The sequence below is a fragment of the Lemur catta genome, chromosome 3, assembly GCF_020740605.2.
Source record: "Lemur catta isolate mLemCat1 chromosome 3, mLemCat1.pri, whole genome shotgun sequence".
Lineage (NCBI taxonomy): Eukaryota > Metazoa > Chordata > Mammalia > Primates > Lemuridae > Lemur > Lemur catta.
The window spans coordinates 83,421,358-83,440,709 of record NC_059130.1 but is presented as its reverse complement, the minus strand read 5'-3'; the positions used below and the strand labels follow the sequence as shown (position 1 = coordinate 83,440,709).

The 19,352-nt window shown below is 41.0% G+C and overlaps 1 protein-coding gene across 8 annotated transcripts in view; it reads right to left on the bottom strand.

Moving 5' to 3' along the window:
- The window catches only part of DAB1 (DAB adaptor protein 1), a 394,543-nt gene that overhangs the window by 250,188 nt on the left and 125,003 nt on the right, over nt 1-19,352 (bottom strand). For 6 of the 8 annotated variants that reach the window (XM_045546433.1, XM_045546434.1, XM_045546435.1 and 3 more), the window contains exon 2: nt 16,388-16,590. In XM_045546433.1, coding sequence (XP_045402389.1) covers nt 16,388-16,454 — 67 coding nt within the window. In that variant the 5' untranslated portion in view covers nt 16,455-16,590. Of the gene's footprint in view, nt 1-16,387; nt 16,591-19,352 lie in introns of those variants that run through there. The other 2 variants (XM_045546436.1, XM_045546438.1) reach the window with 1 other exon arrangement.

The window sequence follows — 19,352 nt, the reverse complement described above, 5'->3', positions numbered from 1 at the left end:
ATGTTCGGGAATCATGACCCCCAGCCTTCCTGGCATGGGGGAGGGCAGTGGCGGGACACGCACACTCCTTTTGCTCGTGCTAAGGAGAGAGCTGTGGGAAGAACACCAGGGCTTCTTCCTTCTTGGGCTGTGAACACAATAGCTGCCTGCTGTCCCCTTTTAAGCTCTTGCAGACTATGAAAGGTCAAAATGTTCTGGAAATTACTGGACTAACTGGCCAGAGAATGTGGGCCCCCGACTTCTATTTGTACCACCCTGCACCCCAAATTTGCCCACCTTTGCCTGTGTGGCATGAGCTGGCATGAGGAGGGGAATCTGAATTGCCAGTGTGCATCCGATGGTAGCAAGCTGAGGAAGTTAGAGGGGATGTCTCATGGCACCTTGTGATATTTAGGAATTTGGAGTATCGGTTTGTTGTGATGTGGGGGCCATGAGAATGCACCTGGCCAAGCTCCCAGTGCAGGAGTGAAACTGACCAAGTGCCCCCCCTGGTCTGCTGCATCCAGACACCCACCTCCCACATCTGCCCTGTGTTTCCCACAGGCCATTCCCAGCCAGTGATGCAGCAGGGCGGGAGTCCCAGGCCCCTTCCCAGGAGACAGGGGACTCCTCTGATGAGCGACATTGGCTCAAGAACTTCTCAACAGCTTCGCTGAAGTTTTTTTAGGACAGCACTGAAGTCTAAGATGCTTCCACCCAAACTCCCTTCCTTCCCTCTCTTTTCACTGGGTCAAACCTGCACTGTGGTCTGATGGCTTCCCTAGCTGCACCCCACTCCCTCCCCGTGTTTTCTCACAGGCATGAGAAAGTCTTCTTATTCCCCCAGTCCTCACCTCCTGTGTCTGGTGGGAATCTCACCAGCCCGTGATTGCACCATCTACTGTTGACATCGGAGCCAGGTGAGTAGAGACTGAACAGAAGACCCTCAAGCTCCTGTTGGAAACGGAAAAGTCTGCCTCGGGGCCTGCAGTGGGACCACCCATGAAAGACAGGCCTCCCAGATGCAAACTCTACACTATTAATGTTCACCCCTGATGTAACTGGGTACCACAGGCATTTTCTGAAATGTACCAACCTCTGCAGCCGGCTTCAGAAGGATTTTAGAGATGATTTCACCCATCGAGATGGATAATCCTTCAACTTTGAAATGGAAGATCATAATGCTTTGCCAATCTACTCTGATCTCAGAGAAAATGGACCGATAAAAGAAGATGATTTCAAGGTTTAAAGCTACCTCTTCTAACCCAATCTGCTAAAAATTAAAACCCAGCAAGGCATAGTGAAAAGACTTTTCAACTTGTCATTCTTATAAAACAGAGATACTAAATAGGCCCCAAATTCTCTCACTGAAAATAAAATAGAGGCTAGAGCAGTGGACACTGTTCTAAGTCAGAGGCCGGAGCTTCATCACTTGCTTGGCTTTGGGCTTCCCACGAATTTCAGTTTCCTCTTTCAGAAATCAAGATGATTATTACCTTAAATGACATGGGACAAAAACACATAGAACAGTGTCAAGTGCACTCTAAGTACTCAATACATATTAGCCATCATGATAGTAGTCTACTTTTATTGTTTTTTCACATAGATTAACTGAGATAAGGTCATCTGGCATAGGTACCATTAGTGAAAGTTTATTTTTTCTGAATCTAAACCATGGGCTTAAACACTTAAAAAAAGGGATTTTCCTCTTTAAGAGGCAAGGGAGGGTGAGGAGGAGAAAGAGACTAATATGTAAGTAAGGTGTAGGATAGGTGTTTGTCTTCATTTCCTTTCAAGACCTTTACTGCATTTTTTGTTTGATTGCAAGCAGTTCTAATCCTTCTGATGGATATGTGCACTGTGCTCTCAAGAAGATAAAGAAAAAGAGAGAGAGAGAGAGAGAATATAAAACTATATACTCACAAGCAATGATGTATGCCAAGGACAAAAAATTTCCAGTAGACCTGGTCTATAAATTGTCATTTAAATTTGCAATTTAAAAACACTGTCTGACTTTTTGATTTAGCTGACTGTATAGGAGAGACAAATAATGGAATCCTAATAAGCAATGTTTAAATGACATCTCCAGTCTCCCAGACAGAGAGGGCAGCAGTAGAATTCTAAGAAGAGAAAATAAATCTACCAAGAATAGGAAAGACGACCAGAACTAAATAGTTGCACTAATCACTTGATGATAGATACCAGGAAAATGTATTTTTGGCTGTTTAAAATTCGGATCCTTAGCAGATGAAGGGTAGGTTATCAGCTAAAAAACCCCTAAAGTCATTGCGAGGGGACAAAACTAAGCTCTGCATTTCATCACATTAAAACAGATGAACTAAAAAATCAAGACACCGGGACAACATATTAGAGCTGATAAGCTGAGGTTAAAAGATTTAAACTGGAAAAACAAAACAAAACAAAACAAAAACACCCACACTCACAGCCATCTACTGGCAGATCTTAATCTCAGTGCTTTACTAGAGCAGCGGTCACCAGTGGTGACACACCCACAAAGGGGAGTCTACCCCTAGATCTCAGTTTCTTCTCGCTGCAGGAGAAAGTGTTAGCATCTTCCCCTGGCCACAAAATACAGAAGATAAACACTGCATCCGTTCAAGGATGAAAACAGAAATGAACCATTGGCTACTAAAAGCAGTTCTGTAAAACACATCTTAAGCAAGACTTGGCAAATTTGAAAATGCACCAGTGAAAATGGCAACAATGACAGAAGGGTTGGGAGAGAGGTTTTGTGAGAAAAAGCTAAAGAAAATTAGATCACTTAGCATTTTTAAAAATGATGACTGCAGAAAGTTTAAGATATGGGCATATCTTCAATTCTGAGGTTTAGTGAAAACGTAATGCAGAATGAAAACAGTAGGATCAGACTAGATTGCATATGTTTACATGCTTGTATACACATAGTTATGTGCAGGAAAAAAAAAGATTGGAAAAAATATATACCTAAGCGTTAACTGCTCTCACTCAAGGCCAGGACACAATTTCAGAATCCTCTACAGAGTGCTCAAGGCAGCCATTAAAATCGACCAGCATTGGCAAATTACACAAAATCTATTTGCAATCTATAACTTTGAGAGCAGAGGAGGAGGAGAAATCACTACAATCATTATTTCAAAACATCAAAGAAAAACTAATGGACTATAAATTACAGATTCTAGGAAAACGTAGGCCAAAGGTCAAAGAATTACCTATCTAATATAGGCCGTTCTATTGTTCAACAAATACTTCATAAGCACATACTATGTACCTGGCCCTATGCATAATACAAAAACCCTGTAATCATCATATAGCCCTTAATAAAATCAACATGTTGACAATTCACGATTCAACGAGCATCTCTTAAACACCTAGTATGTGCCTAAGGCTGCAATGGGTACCTTCACACACACAATCAGTTGTTTCATTTTCCCCTATTTGAACTCCAGCTAGGTGATTAGTCATGAAAAGCTGCTACGGTAAACAAAACATAGATTTTGAAATCAGATTGCTCAGGTTCAAATCCTAACTTCGCTAGTTTCTAGCTATGTGCAAGACAGTGAATCTCTATGAATCTAGGTTTCAATATATGCGTGTGAAAATGAAATGAGAGTAAATACTTAAAATGTCTGGTGTATTAGTCTTCTTCTCCATAGGGAAATGGTTTTATTTCCTGCAAACTTAAATATCACATACCTTCTACTATTTAATCATAGCCTCAACCTGACCAAAAGTCACTGGGTACTGCCTAAGATAGCAGAAACAAGTCTTTTCAGGGCCTCATGAAACAAGGGCTAGAAGAGATCTTCGTGAGTCACACATTTCCCACCTGCTATCAAGCATCGAGCTACCTTTCCTAAGTCCAACCTGACTTTAGCTCTCGTGACTATCCATCATTGCTTCAGTACGACATCCAATGTCTTTAGCACACGCTTCTGTATCGCTGTTAATAAGGGATACGGGGATGATCATTTTCCCAATGATAGGGGTCCTGATCTTTTTTAGGATCACATAATAAGAACATTTTTCATTGTTGGAGATAATTCCCCTTCCCGTGCACATTTGTCAAAGGCAGTTTCCAACAGTCCCGTACATCATCCTGAAATACATGATAAGATTCAGGTCTGCTATTCATCATCTGCTGGGCTTCTTCCAATGCAAGTTCCTGCATAGCTTTTCTTGCCTCTGGTTTAACAATTAGAATGCAAGTTCTCCCCAGAGCAGTATCACCAGCCAGGGAAGGTTGAAATATTCAAGTGATGGTGGTCCCAAATTTAAGGGATGTGAATCTGCAGTGATGACATAGAAATCCTTTCTAAAGGTAAACTGCATCTGTAGCTACCCGTTTGCAACAGGAACAAGATTCCTAAGAATTGAGCTTTCACTGAGGTTTTATCTGATGGGCACTGTTGGGAAACAGCATGGTGTAGTGGAAAGATCTGTGCTTTGGATCATTTAGACCTGAGTTTAAAATTTCTGTTATTCCATTTACATGATGAGTGACCTTAACGCATCTGAGTATGTTCCCCCATCTGTAAAATGGGAGTATTATCAAACTCATAATTCTCTTTGTAAAGATTTTAAAAGGTATTGTATTCTTTGCCTGGGATTTAGGAGTCACAAAATTAATATCATTTCCCACTTTCCCCACTGGTAACACTTTAATTTTCTTCCTCCCAGCTTTAAGAGGATATAATATGAATCAAAAGACATAGTCTCTGCTATCAAGTCTCATCTCAACACACAAGGTAGAAAGGAACAAACGGGTATAAAGTGGAATCCTAATTTATAGAAGAAAGAAATAAGAGCTTCATTTGGAGTGAAACCAGTAAACTGAGAATCACAAGGGAAGGCAGGCTTAATTCCCTGGAAGGAGAGAAATGCTAAGGAAGAGCTTTATGGCATTATCATCTGAGCCGTGTCTCAGAGGATCAGCTGGACCCCGAGAGGCAGAAAAGAGAGGGGGGGACTTCTTCCAGGTTCACAGGAGAGTGGAAACAAACTCGTGCATGCTCAAGGAGGGCTGAGCAGGGTGATGCGCTCAGAATGTGCCAGGTGCATATAAGGCACACACACACTTGCTGTATTGATTAGTGAGACAGAACCGCAAGGCCATTCAGAACATAGGTTCTGGCTTACAGCACAGGCTTTGTCTCGTCTCTCCAAATTCTTACATTCATCATTTGTAAACTTGAGATTCTTAAAAAGCAGCTACCTCAAAAGGATGTCCTGGGTCAACACATGTAAAGGTTTGACTACGTTGCCTGATATTTTGTAACTGCTGACAGATATTAGCTACTTTCATCACTGGCATCATTATTATTATTTCTGGTTTGGGAATGCCCACTGGAAGGTGAATTGGGTTGACAATATAATATTCAAATATTGGGGGAATTTGCAAAATTTCCTGGTCTGCTCTTTTAGAGTGTTTATTCCAAATTAATATCTAGAAATGATGCTTTCCTTTAGTGTAATATTATATAGTAGGCCCTCTATATCCACCTGTGATTGGTTTCAGGATCCCCACAGGCAGTCAAACCTGAGGATGCTCAAGTCCCTTACATAAAATGCTATAGTATTGGCATATCACCTACACACATCCTCCTATACACTTCAAACCATCTCTAGATTACTTATAATTCCTAATGCATTATAAATACTATATGAGAGCTGTTATACTATATCATTTTTATTCTTATTTATTTTTTTCTCAAATATTTTCAATCCATGGTTGGCTGAATCCACAAATGCAGAATCTCAGATATGGAGGGCCAACTGTATATCCAAAAGAACTGAAAGCAGGGTCTCTAAGAGATATTTGTATACCCATGTTCATAGCGGCATTATTCACAATAGCCAAGAGGTAGAAGCAACCCAAATGTCTGCTGATGGATGAATGGATAAACCGTGGAAGGAAAATACGTGCAGTCAGTCCCCTGCAGGATCTGCAACTGGTTGAATCTGCAGATGTGAAACCTGCAGATACAAAGGGCCGACTGTGCGTTTTGACTCACATGCAGTCAAAATCCTTCAAGTTCACGTAGCTTTACCTTTTCATATTTGGAAAATGTAGAGTAACCGACCCCCTCCTTAGAAGGGAAATGTACCTTTCTCAATCATGTGGAGCCTTCTGAGTAGCAACCTTCTGCAGGCCACAGATGAGAGAGAAGTGAAGTGCTAGGACTTCCCCTGCCTTTTTAATTCCCGTTCTAACTACACAACGCATTCTGCCATCATTCCTTTCTCTTGCTGAGGCCATCTCAACCTTACAGTGCTACTACTGGAATCTGCAGGAAGATGTCTTTCAGTGCAAGCATGACTAGGTATTTGGTAAGAGGACACATCATTCCACAGGGAGCAGTTTAGTCCAATGTAAAGCATGTGGACAGGCTCTGAGGTCAGAGAATCTATGTGAAAATGGGTCCCTTTACTTACAAGTTGTGTGAGCTTGGGCATGCTTTTGACCTCTCTGAGCTTCCTCTGCCTCTTATGTAAAATGGGAATACTTGATTAAAGGCTGTTTTCAGGCTTAAATGAGAAAACATTGACACATAGGCACATAAACAACAGACATTGGTTCCTCCTTCACCTGCACTCCCACCTCTCCTCTGCCTTTGATCTATGCATGTTCTCTTGGTGGACTATGCAGAAACACTCAGCCTTGCAACATATGTACTCTGACCATACTATGTGTGCCATAATAGGAGGGGACTGCTGACATCCCAGCACATCCTGGAACACCATTTGCTTAGCAAACTCATGCTGACAGTTAAACCATATGCTCTGGGTCATTTACTGATTATCTGTAAAGACAAAGGCTCTCCAAGAAAAAAACGTATACTTAACCTGACTCACAGGGACATCAAGGACTTGGAGGGATAATGTGAAGGGCTTTATTCTTCCAAACATCAAAATTCAGGCCCAGCCACTGCCAGAGGCAGCACACTGAGCTTAATGAAGCAGTGGGATGAACTAATATGGCAAATCTTATAGCTCTTACTACCAATATGGCCCACATCACGCTAAATTACAGCACCAGACATGATTGGACACACATCACAAAAGGAGAAGTAGCTCTCTGAATTGTAGGAATTTTGAACACCACATAATAAGATTCTCAAGAGCCAGCTCTTAGGGGAGATAGGGTTTTCTTTTTAACTTTCTTTCTCCTTGTGCAAATCATTCTCCCTGACAGTTTATGATAATTAATTCAACAAACGTTTACCGGGTATCTACCATGTGCCAACTACTATGCTAGGAACTCATAGCTAAAGAAACATAGAAATAAGCAAAAAATTATAGAAAAATATGTGGTAAGTGTGATGATTTAGGTACAGGGTGCTATAGGACTCCCCCAAAATCCAGGGGAGTCAGGTGAGGTTTTCTTAGCCATAAGTTCATTCATTCACTCACTTATTTATTCAACATATATTGTCGCACATCTTTATCTTTCAACAAGGTGCTTAGTGGCAGAAGTAAAGTGGCTAACAAAACAGTCCCTGCTCTTACAGATCTTCCAGCCTAGTGAGCAATAAAGAGCAGTAAAATGACAATTAAAATAATAGATTAAGATGGAGAAAACATGAGGAGCTTGAGAACCCACAGGGCAATCATGACCCACAACTGGGGGGCACGTGAGTGGGTTGCAATGGGTCACTAAACTATTTTAGAAGCAAACGATATCTAACTTGAAACTAAAGGATACATGGAGTTAGCTTTGAAAGGGATAAAGAAAAATGTACTCCTGGGAGAAGAAAAAGCATGTGCACAACTCCAAATATGAAAAACAATGTGGTAGGGTCAGGGAACTGAAATTAATTGAGCTGAGCCACCAAGTGGAATATGATTAGGAAAAGTGGAAAGGGGTGTTCCTGGGAAAATATGAAGGGGTCAGCCCAGACAGAGCCTCTCTGAAGCCATGATCAGCACTGTGGACTTTATGCTGGGGCAGGAGGACGCTCCTGATCAAATCTCCATGTCAGTGAGCAGTGCCAAGGACCGCTTGGAGGTGGATAGTGATGGAAACCTCAAGCCATTTAGGAGGTTGCTAGGATAACCCAGATGAGAGCTGAGGGCAGCCTGGACTACTTTCAGGTGGGGATAGTGAGGAGAGAAACCGTGAATGGATTTGAAAGGTATGCAGAAGGTCACGAGATTGATGATCAGTGATGAATTAAATGAGGATGCTAGGAAGCTCAGAATGTTAAGAATCATGGCCCAATCCAGTGGTCTCTGAGCATGGAAGGATGGCCAGGAATAGCAAGCAAAGAGGTGAGAGATGATCCAGGTGGAAAGACTGGTTGGCACAAAAGTCACAAAGGTATGTGTCCTGGGAACTGAAGCTTAGCGGCTCAGAGTACAAGGAGGTAAAGGGACACAAAAGCAGGAGGAGAACGGGCCATGTTTCAAAGGGCTTGATGGCTTGATGTGTCGTCCTACAGAGTATGAGAGTGGGAGTACTGAACAAGCGCGAGGAGAAAAGGAAGTGGGAAGACAGATTTGCAGAAAGCCTGATCCAACAAGGGAACCGGTTAGAATGAGGTCCTGAACCAAGTCATCAATTAAACTTGAAACAAGTTTGTCTTCATGGAATGACCACCCTGAGTGAAGTGTCCTGCCATAAATTCAAGGCCCTGTGACCACAGAGAACACAAAAGTCTCTTTCCAATGCAGCACGTGGTATGATCCATACATCCCATAAAGAACTGAACTTACTGGCCCCCCAAAATTACTCCCTCTCTCCAAACTCTTCAGCCCAAGAGCTTTACCAATCAACCTCAGAGAAATTTATGTTTTCTTATAATTAAATCCTTGATTTTGAATTTTGAAAGCCTGCAAATCACAGAGTTTGTAGAGAACGATTAGATCACCAAGACTGAAAACCCTGCCAAGACAAGTGGCATCGTCAATTTACATGGTGTGGCTAATCAGTTCCTATGGCCATCCCAAAAAAGAGCGACACCCCTGTAATTTCTTCACATCCTCCAACACTCCAGCCTCAAGCCACAGGGCAAAGCCACAGCATGCATTCAGGGAAGAGAGTAGAAAGACTTTAGTGTCGGGCAGACCTAGTCTAGTATATGACAACTCACACAGACAAGCCACATGACCTGGGGCAAGTCTCTTGACCTTTCTGAACATTATTTTCTTACATATTCAATGGCATAATGTAAGAGTTGGGCTCTTTAGGGACAATTTATCTAAAAAGGTTAGCATGCAGGAAGCATAAATGATGGCTACTCATAAATGTTTGTAGTTTGACAACATGGTCCATGTTGCTTTGTATTTCCTGTTCATGCTCTTATTCTTGGAACAGCATCCATTTGAAGACAGATGCTTCCTTTTTCTCACTATCCCCGATACTTCTAGAGAAAAAGGCCCTTCTTCCTCTCTGAATGCCCTATACCACTAAAAGAAGTGCTGCCTCTAGGGGTGGTGGGAGTTGGGGGCCACAGGGGTAGGGAAAGGTTTTTTTAAAAATTTCAGAATATTAGGGATTAATAAAATGTGGCATATGTATATCATGGAGTACTACTCAGCCATAAAAAAGTGGTGAACTGATATCTTTTGGAATAAACCTGGATGGAACTGGAGACCATTCTTCTGAGTGAAGTATCACAAGAATGGGAAAAAAAACACCACACACATGCACGCACTACTAAATTGGAACTAATGGATCAACACTTATGTGCACATATGGAAGTAAATTTAATGGGAATGTTTCTTTATCTTGATGTGTATAGAGTTCTGTGCTAGTTGTTTTTACTTGTGAAGTTATGTAATCCTCACTGCAATGCACTCAGATAGGCACTACTGTTAGCCCAATTTTACAGATGAAGAAGATGAGGCTTAGAAAGATTAAGCAGCCGGCCCAAGATAGACAAGGAGAAAATGTGCTGAGCCTTGATTCAAACTTAAGATCATCTAATTCTAAAGCCTGGGCTCTTTTCAGGAGTCTTTGTCATAAGGAAGGTTAATGTGGTTAATCCTAAGAATGTAAGTAGGTTTGGAACCCATCGAGCTGAAGGAGCTCCAGCCAGGAGTCATTCCCGGGTTGTGACCCTGGCTCTGCCACTGGGCAACTGAGTGACCACTGGCAGGTCATCTTCCTCTTGAGATCTCAACTGTGAGGACCAGGCTCTGGCCTGCCCCCAAATGATGAATTCCCTATAACCTTTCATAGGCGTCAACTCCTAGAAAATGTATTCACATTTTAATGCATATGAATTTTCAGGGTATTATGTGCCTTGTGTTTATTAAGATAAAAATTCACTTGCTTTTGGTCAGGAAGGCAATAAAAAGCGGTTTAATAAGAATTTTCCTCATGATGATAAATATGCAATATTTTAATTAAGAAAAATAAGCTTGGAATAAAGTAAAATTTACATGTTTTATGAACAGTAATAGATTGGAGATGAATAAAAGCAGCAAAGTAGAGGAACAACGTATTTTTCACGGGAGGATGAGCCGTATGAAAATCCGAAGGGCCTCCCCTCAGCCAGCAGTTCCTGGACCACAGCGTAGAGCAGCTGGCGCCGGGATCTCCTTCCCAGGGGTTTCTCTCTTCCTCAGAACACAAGCACAGCCTGGGCTCGTGGCTGGGGCTGGATAAACGTTTGTGGACAAAAGAACTGATGAACTAATTAATTATGCCTCTCCTACGTCTCAAATTTGGCTGAGCAGATAATATTTCTACATCCATTTGGTGACTGAGGAAACCGAAACTCCAAAGTGAAGGATGGGCTTGAGGTATGAACCCAAATGTCCAGTGTCTCGACTGACCCTCCGCGGCCTTCCCCGCAGGACAGCAGCAGCAGACAGAAGCGATGATAAGTAAGCCTGATGAAAAGATTTTTTCTTAAAAAATTAATCTCCCAGGGTCCTGAGGATCCAATGAGATAATCAATACGACAGCACTTTAAAAGCTCCTAAGCGGTAAGCCGACATTAGCAGAGGTTATTTCCTGGGACTACCTGGCCAGCTATGCACTCAGGATCCCCGAGTATGGCATTACTGAAACCATTCCTTAACCTAAATTGACCAGAATTTTCTAAGAATTCTCCAAAAGTTAGCACGGCTGCTGAGGTACAGAGCCAGGGCTCAATTCGGTTTGCTGTGACTCCAAAGCTGAGGCACCTGCCGCGTGACCATCACCTTCTCCTGGAATCTATGACAGCCTGGATTCCCAGGGCCAAAATCCTCCTGGTAGGAAATAATATGGTAGCTTGTTGTTGTTGTTGTTATTGTTAACTGATGATCCTGGTGTATAGCTCTAACATAAATGTAAGGAAAGTAAATAGGTTTAACTATTTCCAGGTGTTTTTAGAAAATAAGGAGATAACGCTCAACTGCGATCTCAGAAGGACAAGGACAGAAACACTAACACTGACTAAGCCAGACCATGTTGCGGACCCTGAGCTGGGGGCTGGTTACCCATAATATCTCCCTTACCCTTCTGAGGACAAGTGGAAGTACTATTAACACACACACACACACACACACACCTTTAAATGTAAGTGAAACCAGGTTCAAAGAGGCTAAATAACATTTCTCTAATTACACAACGGATAAAGAGTAAGAACTGAAACCAGGTCTGCTGGGCACCAAAGTCAGGACTGTTTCCACTACACTAAGCTGCCAGATGGTGCTGACTGCAAACCCCAGGCACTGCCTCCTAGAAATATCTGTGTCTGTTCATCAGGAGACCCATTCCTCTACCACACTCTGCCACTGGGTGCCCTCATACGAGGGTTACAAATAACAAGAATTGTGTCAACTGATTCTCCTCCTTTGATGATAGGTAACGAACCTGAAAATACACATTCTCTTCCTCTGGCCCTCCATCCAATTCCACTCTGGGAACAGGCACCATTTGACAAGTTGTATGTGCAGTGACACCATCCAATAAAAATAAAATGAAGCAAACAACTTTATTTTTCACAACATCCATCCCTTATTTGAATTGTGAATACTCCAGTTACGTTTCATACAGGGCCTGCCTAGAAACTCATTTTGTGCTGAAATATGCCCCTGTGTGACTTGTATTTGAAACCATCTGGCTTGCTTGCAGCAGCCTGGGTTAAAGACCCAGGGTGATACATTTCTAAGAAACTCTTCAAGAGCCTCTTAACTTTCTCCATGCCTGTCTTTCTTACTACAGATGACCCACGTTGTCAGGTATTCTTTTTCAGGAAATAAAATATCTGCCCCAGGAACCATCTAAATCTTGCCTGGGGTAAAAATGCTTCCATTTTACAATATTATTACGTAATATGGGACGTGTACTTATGATATAATGTAAAATAACAAAATAAGAGGTCAAATTGAAGAATATGATTTCAGTCACATACTATCCTGGAAAATCAGTCTCAAAAAAGTAACTTAAAATGTTAATAGTAGTTACTGTTTTGAGGTTATGCATGATTACTCTGTCTTTTCTAACTTTGGTAATATGCACATACAGCCTTTAAAAAGTTAAATGAAATTACTTAAAAAGGAAAATGATAATTTTTTTCCAGAAAGAGGCCTTAATATTATTCAGTGCTTCCTTTCCACCAAATTCATTATATAAAGATATTATTTTAACTAATACTAGACACAAAGATTGTCTAAGGAAAGAAAGTGACACACCAGTGTTGCTGATAAATACAGATACAAAAACTATTCCTTAACCTCAAAAATCAAAAACAGCATGGTGTAGAAAATAATACATTATGACCAAGTAAGGTCTACCCCAGATATGACGATTAGAATATCTATCAGTCAAATTCACAATGATGTAAATTATAAGTATATATATATATATATATATATATATATATATATAAAATCATAGAAATAAATACAAAAAAGTATACAGTAAAATTCAACATGCAAACTCAGGATTAAAAAATACCTTCTAGAAAATAATAAAGGGTAGAATTAATAAATTATCTTTAGTAAAAACTTAAATGTCACATTTAAATGTAATCTAGAAGCATTTCCATTAGTTCAGGAACAAGACAAGAATACCTACTATCACTAAATATCGTACTGACAGATCCAGCCAATGCAATAAGAAAGGAAAAAGAAACAAGTATTTAAGGATTACACAGGAAGGCAGAAACCTATTTGCAGGTTTTATGTTGTTGCCATAGAAAGCTAAGCAGAGTTGGAGAAAGTATTAGTAAAAGAGCTTAAAAACATTATTATACTCAAGATTCAAGATCAATATATAAATTGTTTATTCCTTTTAAACTTGTATTTATTTTGGCCAAGTTAACAAGATTTAATAGAATACTTATTATTCCACAGTCAAAATGGAAGAACAAGAAATGAATTAGTGCTGTTGCTAGCACATTCTTTCTCTCTCTCTGGAATGTATATGCTTTCGTGGTACCTTAGTCCAGACAAGTATGCTGAGAATAAAGACTGTTTATCACTGTTGCAGAATTACAAGCAATTGCAAAATATCGCTCTGGGATAAATTAGCTATATACTTTCCAAGAACCCCTTGGGTATAAAATGGGATGAGAGAAAACAATGTAATCACGATAATGATGATGAAGATAAAGAAGAAGAGGAGGAGGGGGAAGAGAAGGAGAGAGGAGGAAGAGGAGGGTGTTATGGACTGATTATTTTTCTCCCACCAAAATTCACATGTTGAAACCCCAGTGTGATGGTCTTGGAGATGGGACCTCTGGGAGGTAATCAGGGTGAGGTGACATCATGAAGGTGGGGCTCTTATGATGGGATTAGCAGCCACATAAGGGAAGGAGAGAGAAAGTTTATTCTCTTTCTCTACCATGTGAGGACACAGTGAGAAAGCCACCATCTACAAGCCAGGAAGAGAGTCTTCACCTTACTGTGTTTGGACTGTTAGACAAATGCCTCACTGAACTGGCTGGCACCTTGATCTTAGACTTCGGGCCTCTAGATCTCTCAGAAATATGCTTCTATTGTTTAAGCCACCTGGTCTATGGCATTGTGTTATGGCAGCTCTAGCTGATTAAAATAGGATGGATGATGGGAGAAGAGAAAAAGAAAAGAGGGAGAGGGGGGAAATGGTGAAAGATGACAAGGAAGAAAGGGGAAGAGAAGGGATGAGGAGAGGGAAGGAGAGAAGGAGGAGGAGGGGAAAGGGAAAGAAAAGAAGAAGAGGAAGACAGCTAAGCTTTGTGGAGCACTTAATACACACCAAGTAATATGCTAAGTACTTTATTTGCCTTATTTCAATTGATCTCCATAATGAGCCTGTCAGGTTTACACTATCATGTCTTCATTTTACAGATGAGGAAAATGAGGCTCAGAAAGGTTAAATAACTTTCTAAGGTCACACAGTGAGCAGGTGGTAGATCCAGAATTTGAACCCAGCTCTGCCTGCCAAGACTCCACGGTATTAGCACGGACTTACTAGAGGACACTTCTCACATACGTATTACGCTGATCTTAGAACCTCTTAGGACATGAAGTGCGGCTCTAAAAGGGTCACCTTCACACCCCCTTCCCAATTCCCCAACTAAGCAATGTCCTGAAAACCTGAATCCTCTCTTCTGAATGCTTCTTGTTTTGCATGTTAAAATTAAGAATGAAAAAATACGCACTAAGATACCATTTTTCAATGCCTTAAGCATTCAAGAGCGCAAGTTTGGTGGAAAGGTTAAATTTGAAGCAAAAATATAACTTGTCAGTTTCCACTACAAAAGCATTTGAATTCTAATACATACTGGGCTCCACAATCTTTTTCCATAGAACAGTTCTTCCAAGACCTGTTCTCTCACCCACTTGCTTTCCTTTTACTATTCTTAGACCATGATGCATAAAAAACAAGGTTTACATTAATTTTTAGGGAACAAAATAGACTGCCTCCAAAATATTTGTGTTTCAAATAGACATCAAAAACAAAAGCAAAATTTATAGTCCTTCCTGAGGTTTTGGCTGTCCAAGAGCTGCATATGTATTATGTTTACATCCCTTGATTCATATAGGATGTCAGACAAATGCCATCACAAAACATAACTGGGCAGGCACAGTGATGTTTCCAGCAAATCTCTGCCTCTGCAGAGCAGCCAAGGGCTTCCTGGTTTGCAATCCTACATTGACAGATTTCGAGACCTGAAAGAGAGCTCTGTTCATTTCCTTGCATGCAGCAGAGAAAACAAGGAAGGGAAAGAACCGAAACCACAGAACACATACACACACAGAGTAAAAAGTTGCTTATATTTAATCACAACAGGGGGACGAACTTAGAACCATGAAAGGCATGGTCCTAAGCTATGGGACCAAATTCTTCAGAAAAAATGAAAAGTCACAGAATTACTTCATTATCACACTGTGCATGCCGGTCTTCGTCGCCAGACATCTCTGTGTCCCGTCTCTGTCAAGCACTTTCTAAGTGTTAAGAATTTGAAGGTGAACAAGATGGCCAGCTCTGAAGGAGTTTACACAGGACATTTTTAATAAAGTGAAATGCTAACAAAGTGCTAAGGAAACAAACAAGGTCACATAGTGACCCCAATTTGAGAATAAGGAAAGGCTCTACTACACTCAAACCTGGTGAGTAGCAGGAGTCAGTCTAGAAAAAAGTGAAGAACAAAAGGATTTCAGGAAGGATTAATAGTCCAGTGGTTCTCAAAGTGTGGTCTCCAGACCAGTAGGATCAGCAACACCTGGGAACTTGTTATAAATGCAAAGTCCAGCGTCCCAGCCCAGACATACTGAATCAGAAACTCCAGGGACTGGGCTCAGCAATCTGTGCTTCAGCAAGCCCTCCAGGTGCTCCTGGTGCTGCTGGGTTTGAGAACCAATGGTACATGCAAAGATGAACTACAACAGGCAGAACGCCTGGAGCAGCCGCTCCCAACATTTTGGGCACCAGGGACCGGTTTCATGGAAGACAATTTTTCCATGGACAGGGACAGGAGATTGGGGGGTGGGAGGTGGAGCTCAGGTGGTGATGCAAGTGATGGGGAGCAGCTGTAAATATAGATGAAGCTTCACCTGCTTGCCACCACCCACTCACCTCCTGCTGTGCACTGTGCACCTCCCCGCTGCTGCCTCCCGCCGCCCGCCCCCCCCCCCCATTTCCTAAGTTTCATTGAACACAATTTTTCTATGGACCGTGACCAATATTGGTCTGTGGCTCGAGGGTTGGGGACTATAGGCCTGGAGGGTAAATTGGAAGGGAGAGACGTTGCTGGAGGGAGGGTAGAAGGCATATCCAGAAGGGCTTTGTATATTATGAGAAGAATTTTGGATTTTACCTGGAGAATAATGGAGAGCCATTAAAATATTATGAGTATTTAAAAAACCACCAAATAACTATTAAAAAAATACATGCACTCATCAAGATACTTCTTGACATCCCAGAGATCTAAAAAACTTATTCCTATACAGAAAAGTAGGTGTTGAGAGGGAAGAGATTCAGCCCTACCTTTCTTTCTGGAGTCTTTCTTGGCGCTGGTTTTCACAGCTACTTGAAGTTCTGTCTCAGTTGACATCCTACTTAATCCTTAGTCCACTTCACACAGATCCCGGGCCGCGGCCAGGCTCATTGAGGACTCCTCTCCGAGAGAAAGACTCCTCCCTTCAGAAATGACACCCCCAGCTGCACATTTCATTCACTCTTTTTGAGTGCTGTAAATCAAGGCAAGAGAACATTTAGAATTATCACCCTTATGAAATTAAACAGAAATTAGCAAAAAAAAAAAAAATGAACTGGCAAACATACAAAAACAAGAAAATCTTGGTCCTTGTGTACAAGCCATTCATATGATTTCATGAAGCCATTGACAGGGTTTATACAGCAAAGGGAATAAGAAGCTTATCTGCAAAACTGTTTCTCAAAATAGATAACTCAAAATAGATCTTTTAAAGTCTGGATTTTCAAGAGAGGCAAAACCCAAGTCTTTGTTTTCTAATGTTTCTTATTTTCAAGCACTAGATGCCACCCAGAAAATACAGCAAAGACATATCCTGAATAGCCCCATGGAGACATTTCCAACAACAGGGCACCCATCCATCAGCCGAGCTTGATCAGAGCCTTGGCAGATAAAGCAGATCATAGGGAAGTGACCTGTGGTCTGTCCCTCACTGGCAGGCAACACAGGGGACATGGAGTTGACATACAATTGGGCTCCAAGGGTAAGGTGACAAATGGGGCTGAGAACTTTCCAGCAAGCCAATTTTTATGTCAGCTTTTCCTCCAGCTATAAGAGCAGACAGGCATTTAATGTGGGGAGAGAAAGAAAAGAAACAGGCAGACACACATTTCATTCATTCATTCTCTAATAAATATGCATTGCACAGTACCAGGTACTATTAAATTCAGACACTGTGCTAGGAAGAGAATAATGATAATAATGATAACAGAAGCACCTCAATTACAGCAAGTATTTACTATGCATTTACCATATACTATACCCTCAGCTACTGCTTCACATACATTATCTCACTGGATCTCATTTAAATTGAATTAATGTACGATATTCCCTTTGTCAGGTCAACAGTCTTTCCCAGTGACTATCTATCATTATCTGATAGTTATATCTGAGAGTTCCATTAAAAGTAAACATTTCACCCGTCATCCACATTTAAAGAATATTAAGAAAAAGCTACTCAAAATGAATCTTCAAATTATGCGGCCAATTCTTAGCTCATCTCACATATCTAGAACTGTTTAATTTAAAAGGACTGACCTCACATGCCAGTTTCAGCTCAGAAAGAATAACAACTCAAACCTTTTAATCGTGACAATTTAGTTAATCTTAAACTAGAAAGTCTAATATAAAAACCACATAAAATTATAGTAGGGCTTAAATATAGGGAAATTCCCACCTTATCCAAAGGTATTTGACTTTTGGTTTTGTACATATAAGCTAGCTATTTTTTTTTTTTAAAGACACTGGCTCTGAATGAAAGTATTTGAGCTACAGGATCTAAGGCTACAACTAAGGAAAACAGAAAATTTTATTTATAGAATGGGGTCCACTAAACCATACGTAGAAAATGAGAACTTCTCCTGCTACCTCTGCCCCCTCTATCTGCACCATGCCACCAGCCCCCACCACCCTTCTCAACCCCTCAGCCAAGGACAACATTCCATGGAAGATGACAGAGTCACAAAACCTGCTCATGCATAAGTAATTTTATTAATAGTATTTATAATTTTATTCCAACAAATATTTACTAACAACCTACTATGGGCCAGGAAGAATATTTGTGTCAGATATTTACTGCGTAACCATGCTGTCCAGCAGTACACAGTCAGAGCCTGATTCCTATCCTCAAAGAAGCTCAGTCCAGCACAGGTATCAGTCACATAAGGGACTGCAATACATGTATGTGGCCAAAACTAAAATAGGCATAAATACTAGCATACCAGGCACAAAGGAACAATCCATCTTTGCTTGGAAGAGTCAATAAAGCTTCACAGAGGATAAGCCCTACTCTGTGGCATCTTGAAGAATGATGCTTCTGTCAAATGGATGATAAGGGAAAGGACCAACAGGTTCTCAATAAATATACGTTGAATGAATGAATGGTTGTTTCCAGCAGAAGGATCAGCATGAGCAAAAACAAGTTAGCTTGAAATAGAGAACCAAACCAAGAAAAGGAAGCACAGCTATAGTAGGGAGGTGATGCACTTCTCCATATACCCATTTTTCCTTGTGCTAACATCTTTCTATGGAATCTCCCTTCTCAAGTCGACCTTGACATTCTACTACTCTTCAAGGTTCAGTTCAAAGATATCTGAGGCACAAATATTTTCTGATCTCTCCAGTAAAACAGAATCTCTCCCTATACTTATGATTTGATTTTTAGCCACTTACAAGCCGGTGATATTCAGAAAGTTACTAATCAACCTCTCTTTGCCTCAGTTTCTTCAATTGTACAATGGAGATAATAATGCCAACTTCATGTTGCTACCGTGGAGATTAAGTGTGATCATACATGTAATGTGATTAGAAGAGGGGCACACATCCTGGCAAGCACTTAGTAAATATTAGGCACATAGTTTCCTGTGTTAACTTGCACAAGGACACATGGTTAGTATGGACCACAAGTCCACATTACTATCTTCCCTTGACAGAAGAGAAAATTGAGACAGGTTAAGTCTGCTCTCTGAGGACAAACTGCAGGAAGTGGTGGAATCTAAGATCTTTCCACCACGCTGGCCTTGCACACGGTAGGTACCTCATCCATAACTAGAGAAAGCAGCTGAAACATACGGATTTTATGCATTTGCAAGGATTCTTAAAAGTCAGTGTATAAGACTGGATCAGATTTGGGCCCTTTTCTGCCCTTTAACTTTACAAACCACAATATAGTACCTCTCCTTATTCCTATCTCCAAAGTCACTTGTTCACCAAAATGTGACTGTGTTCAAGTATTACAAG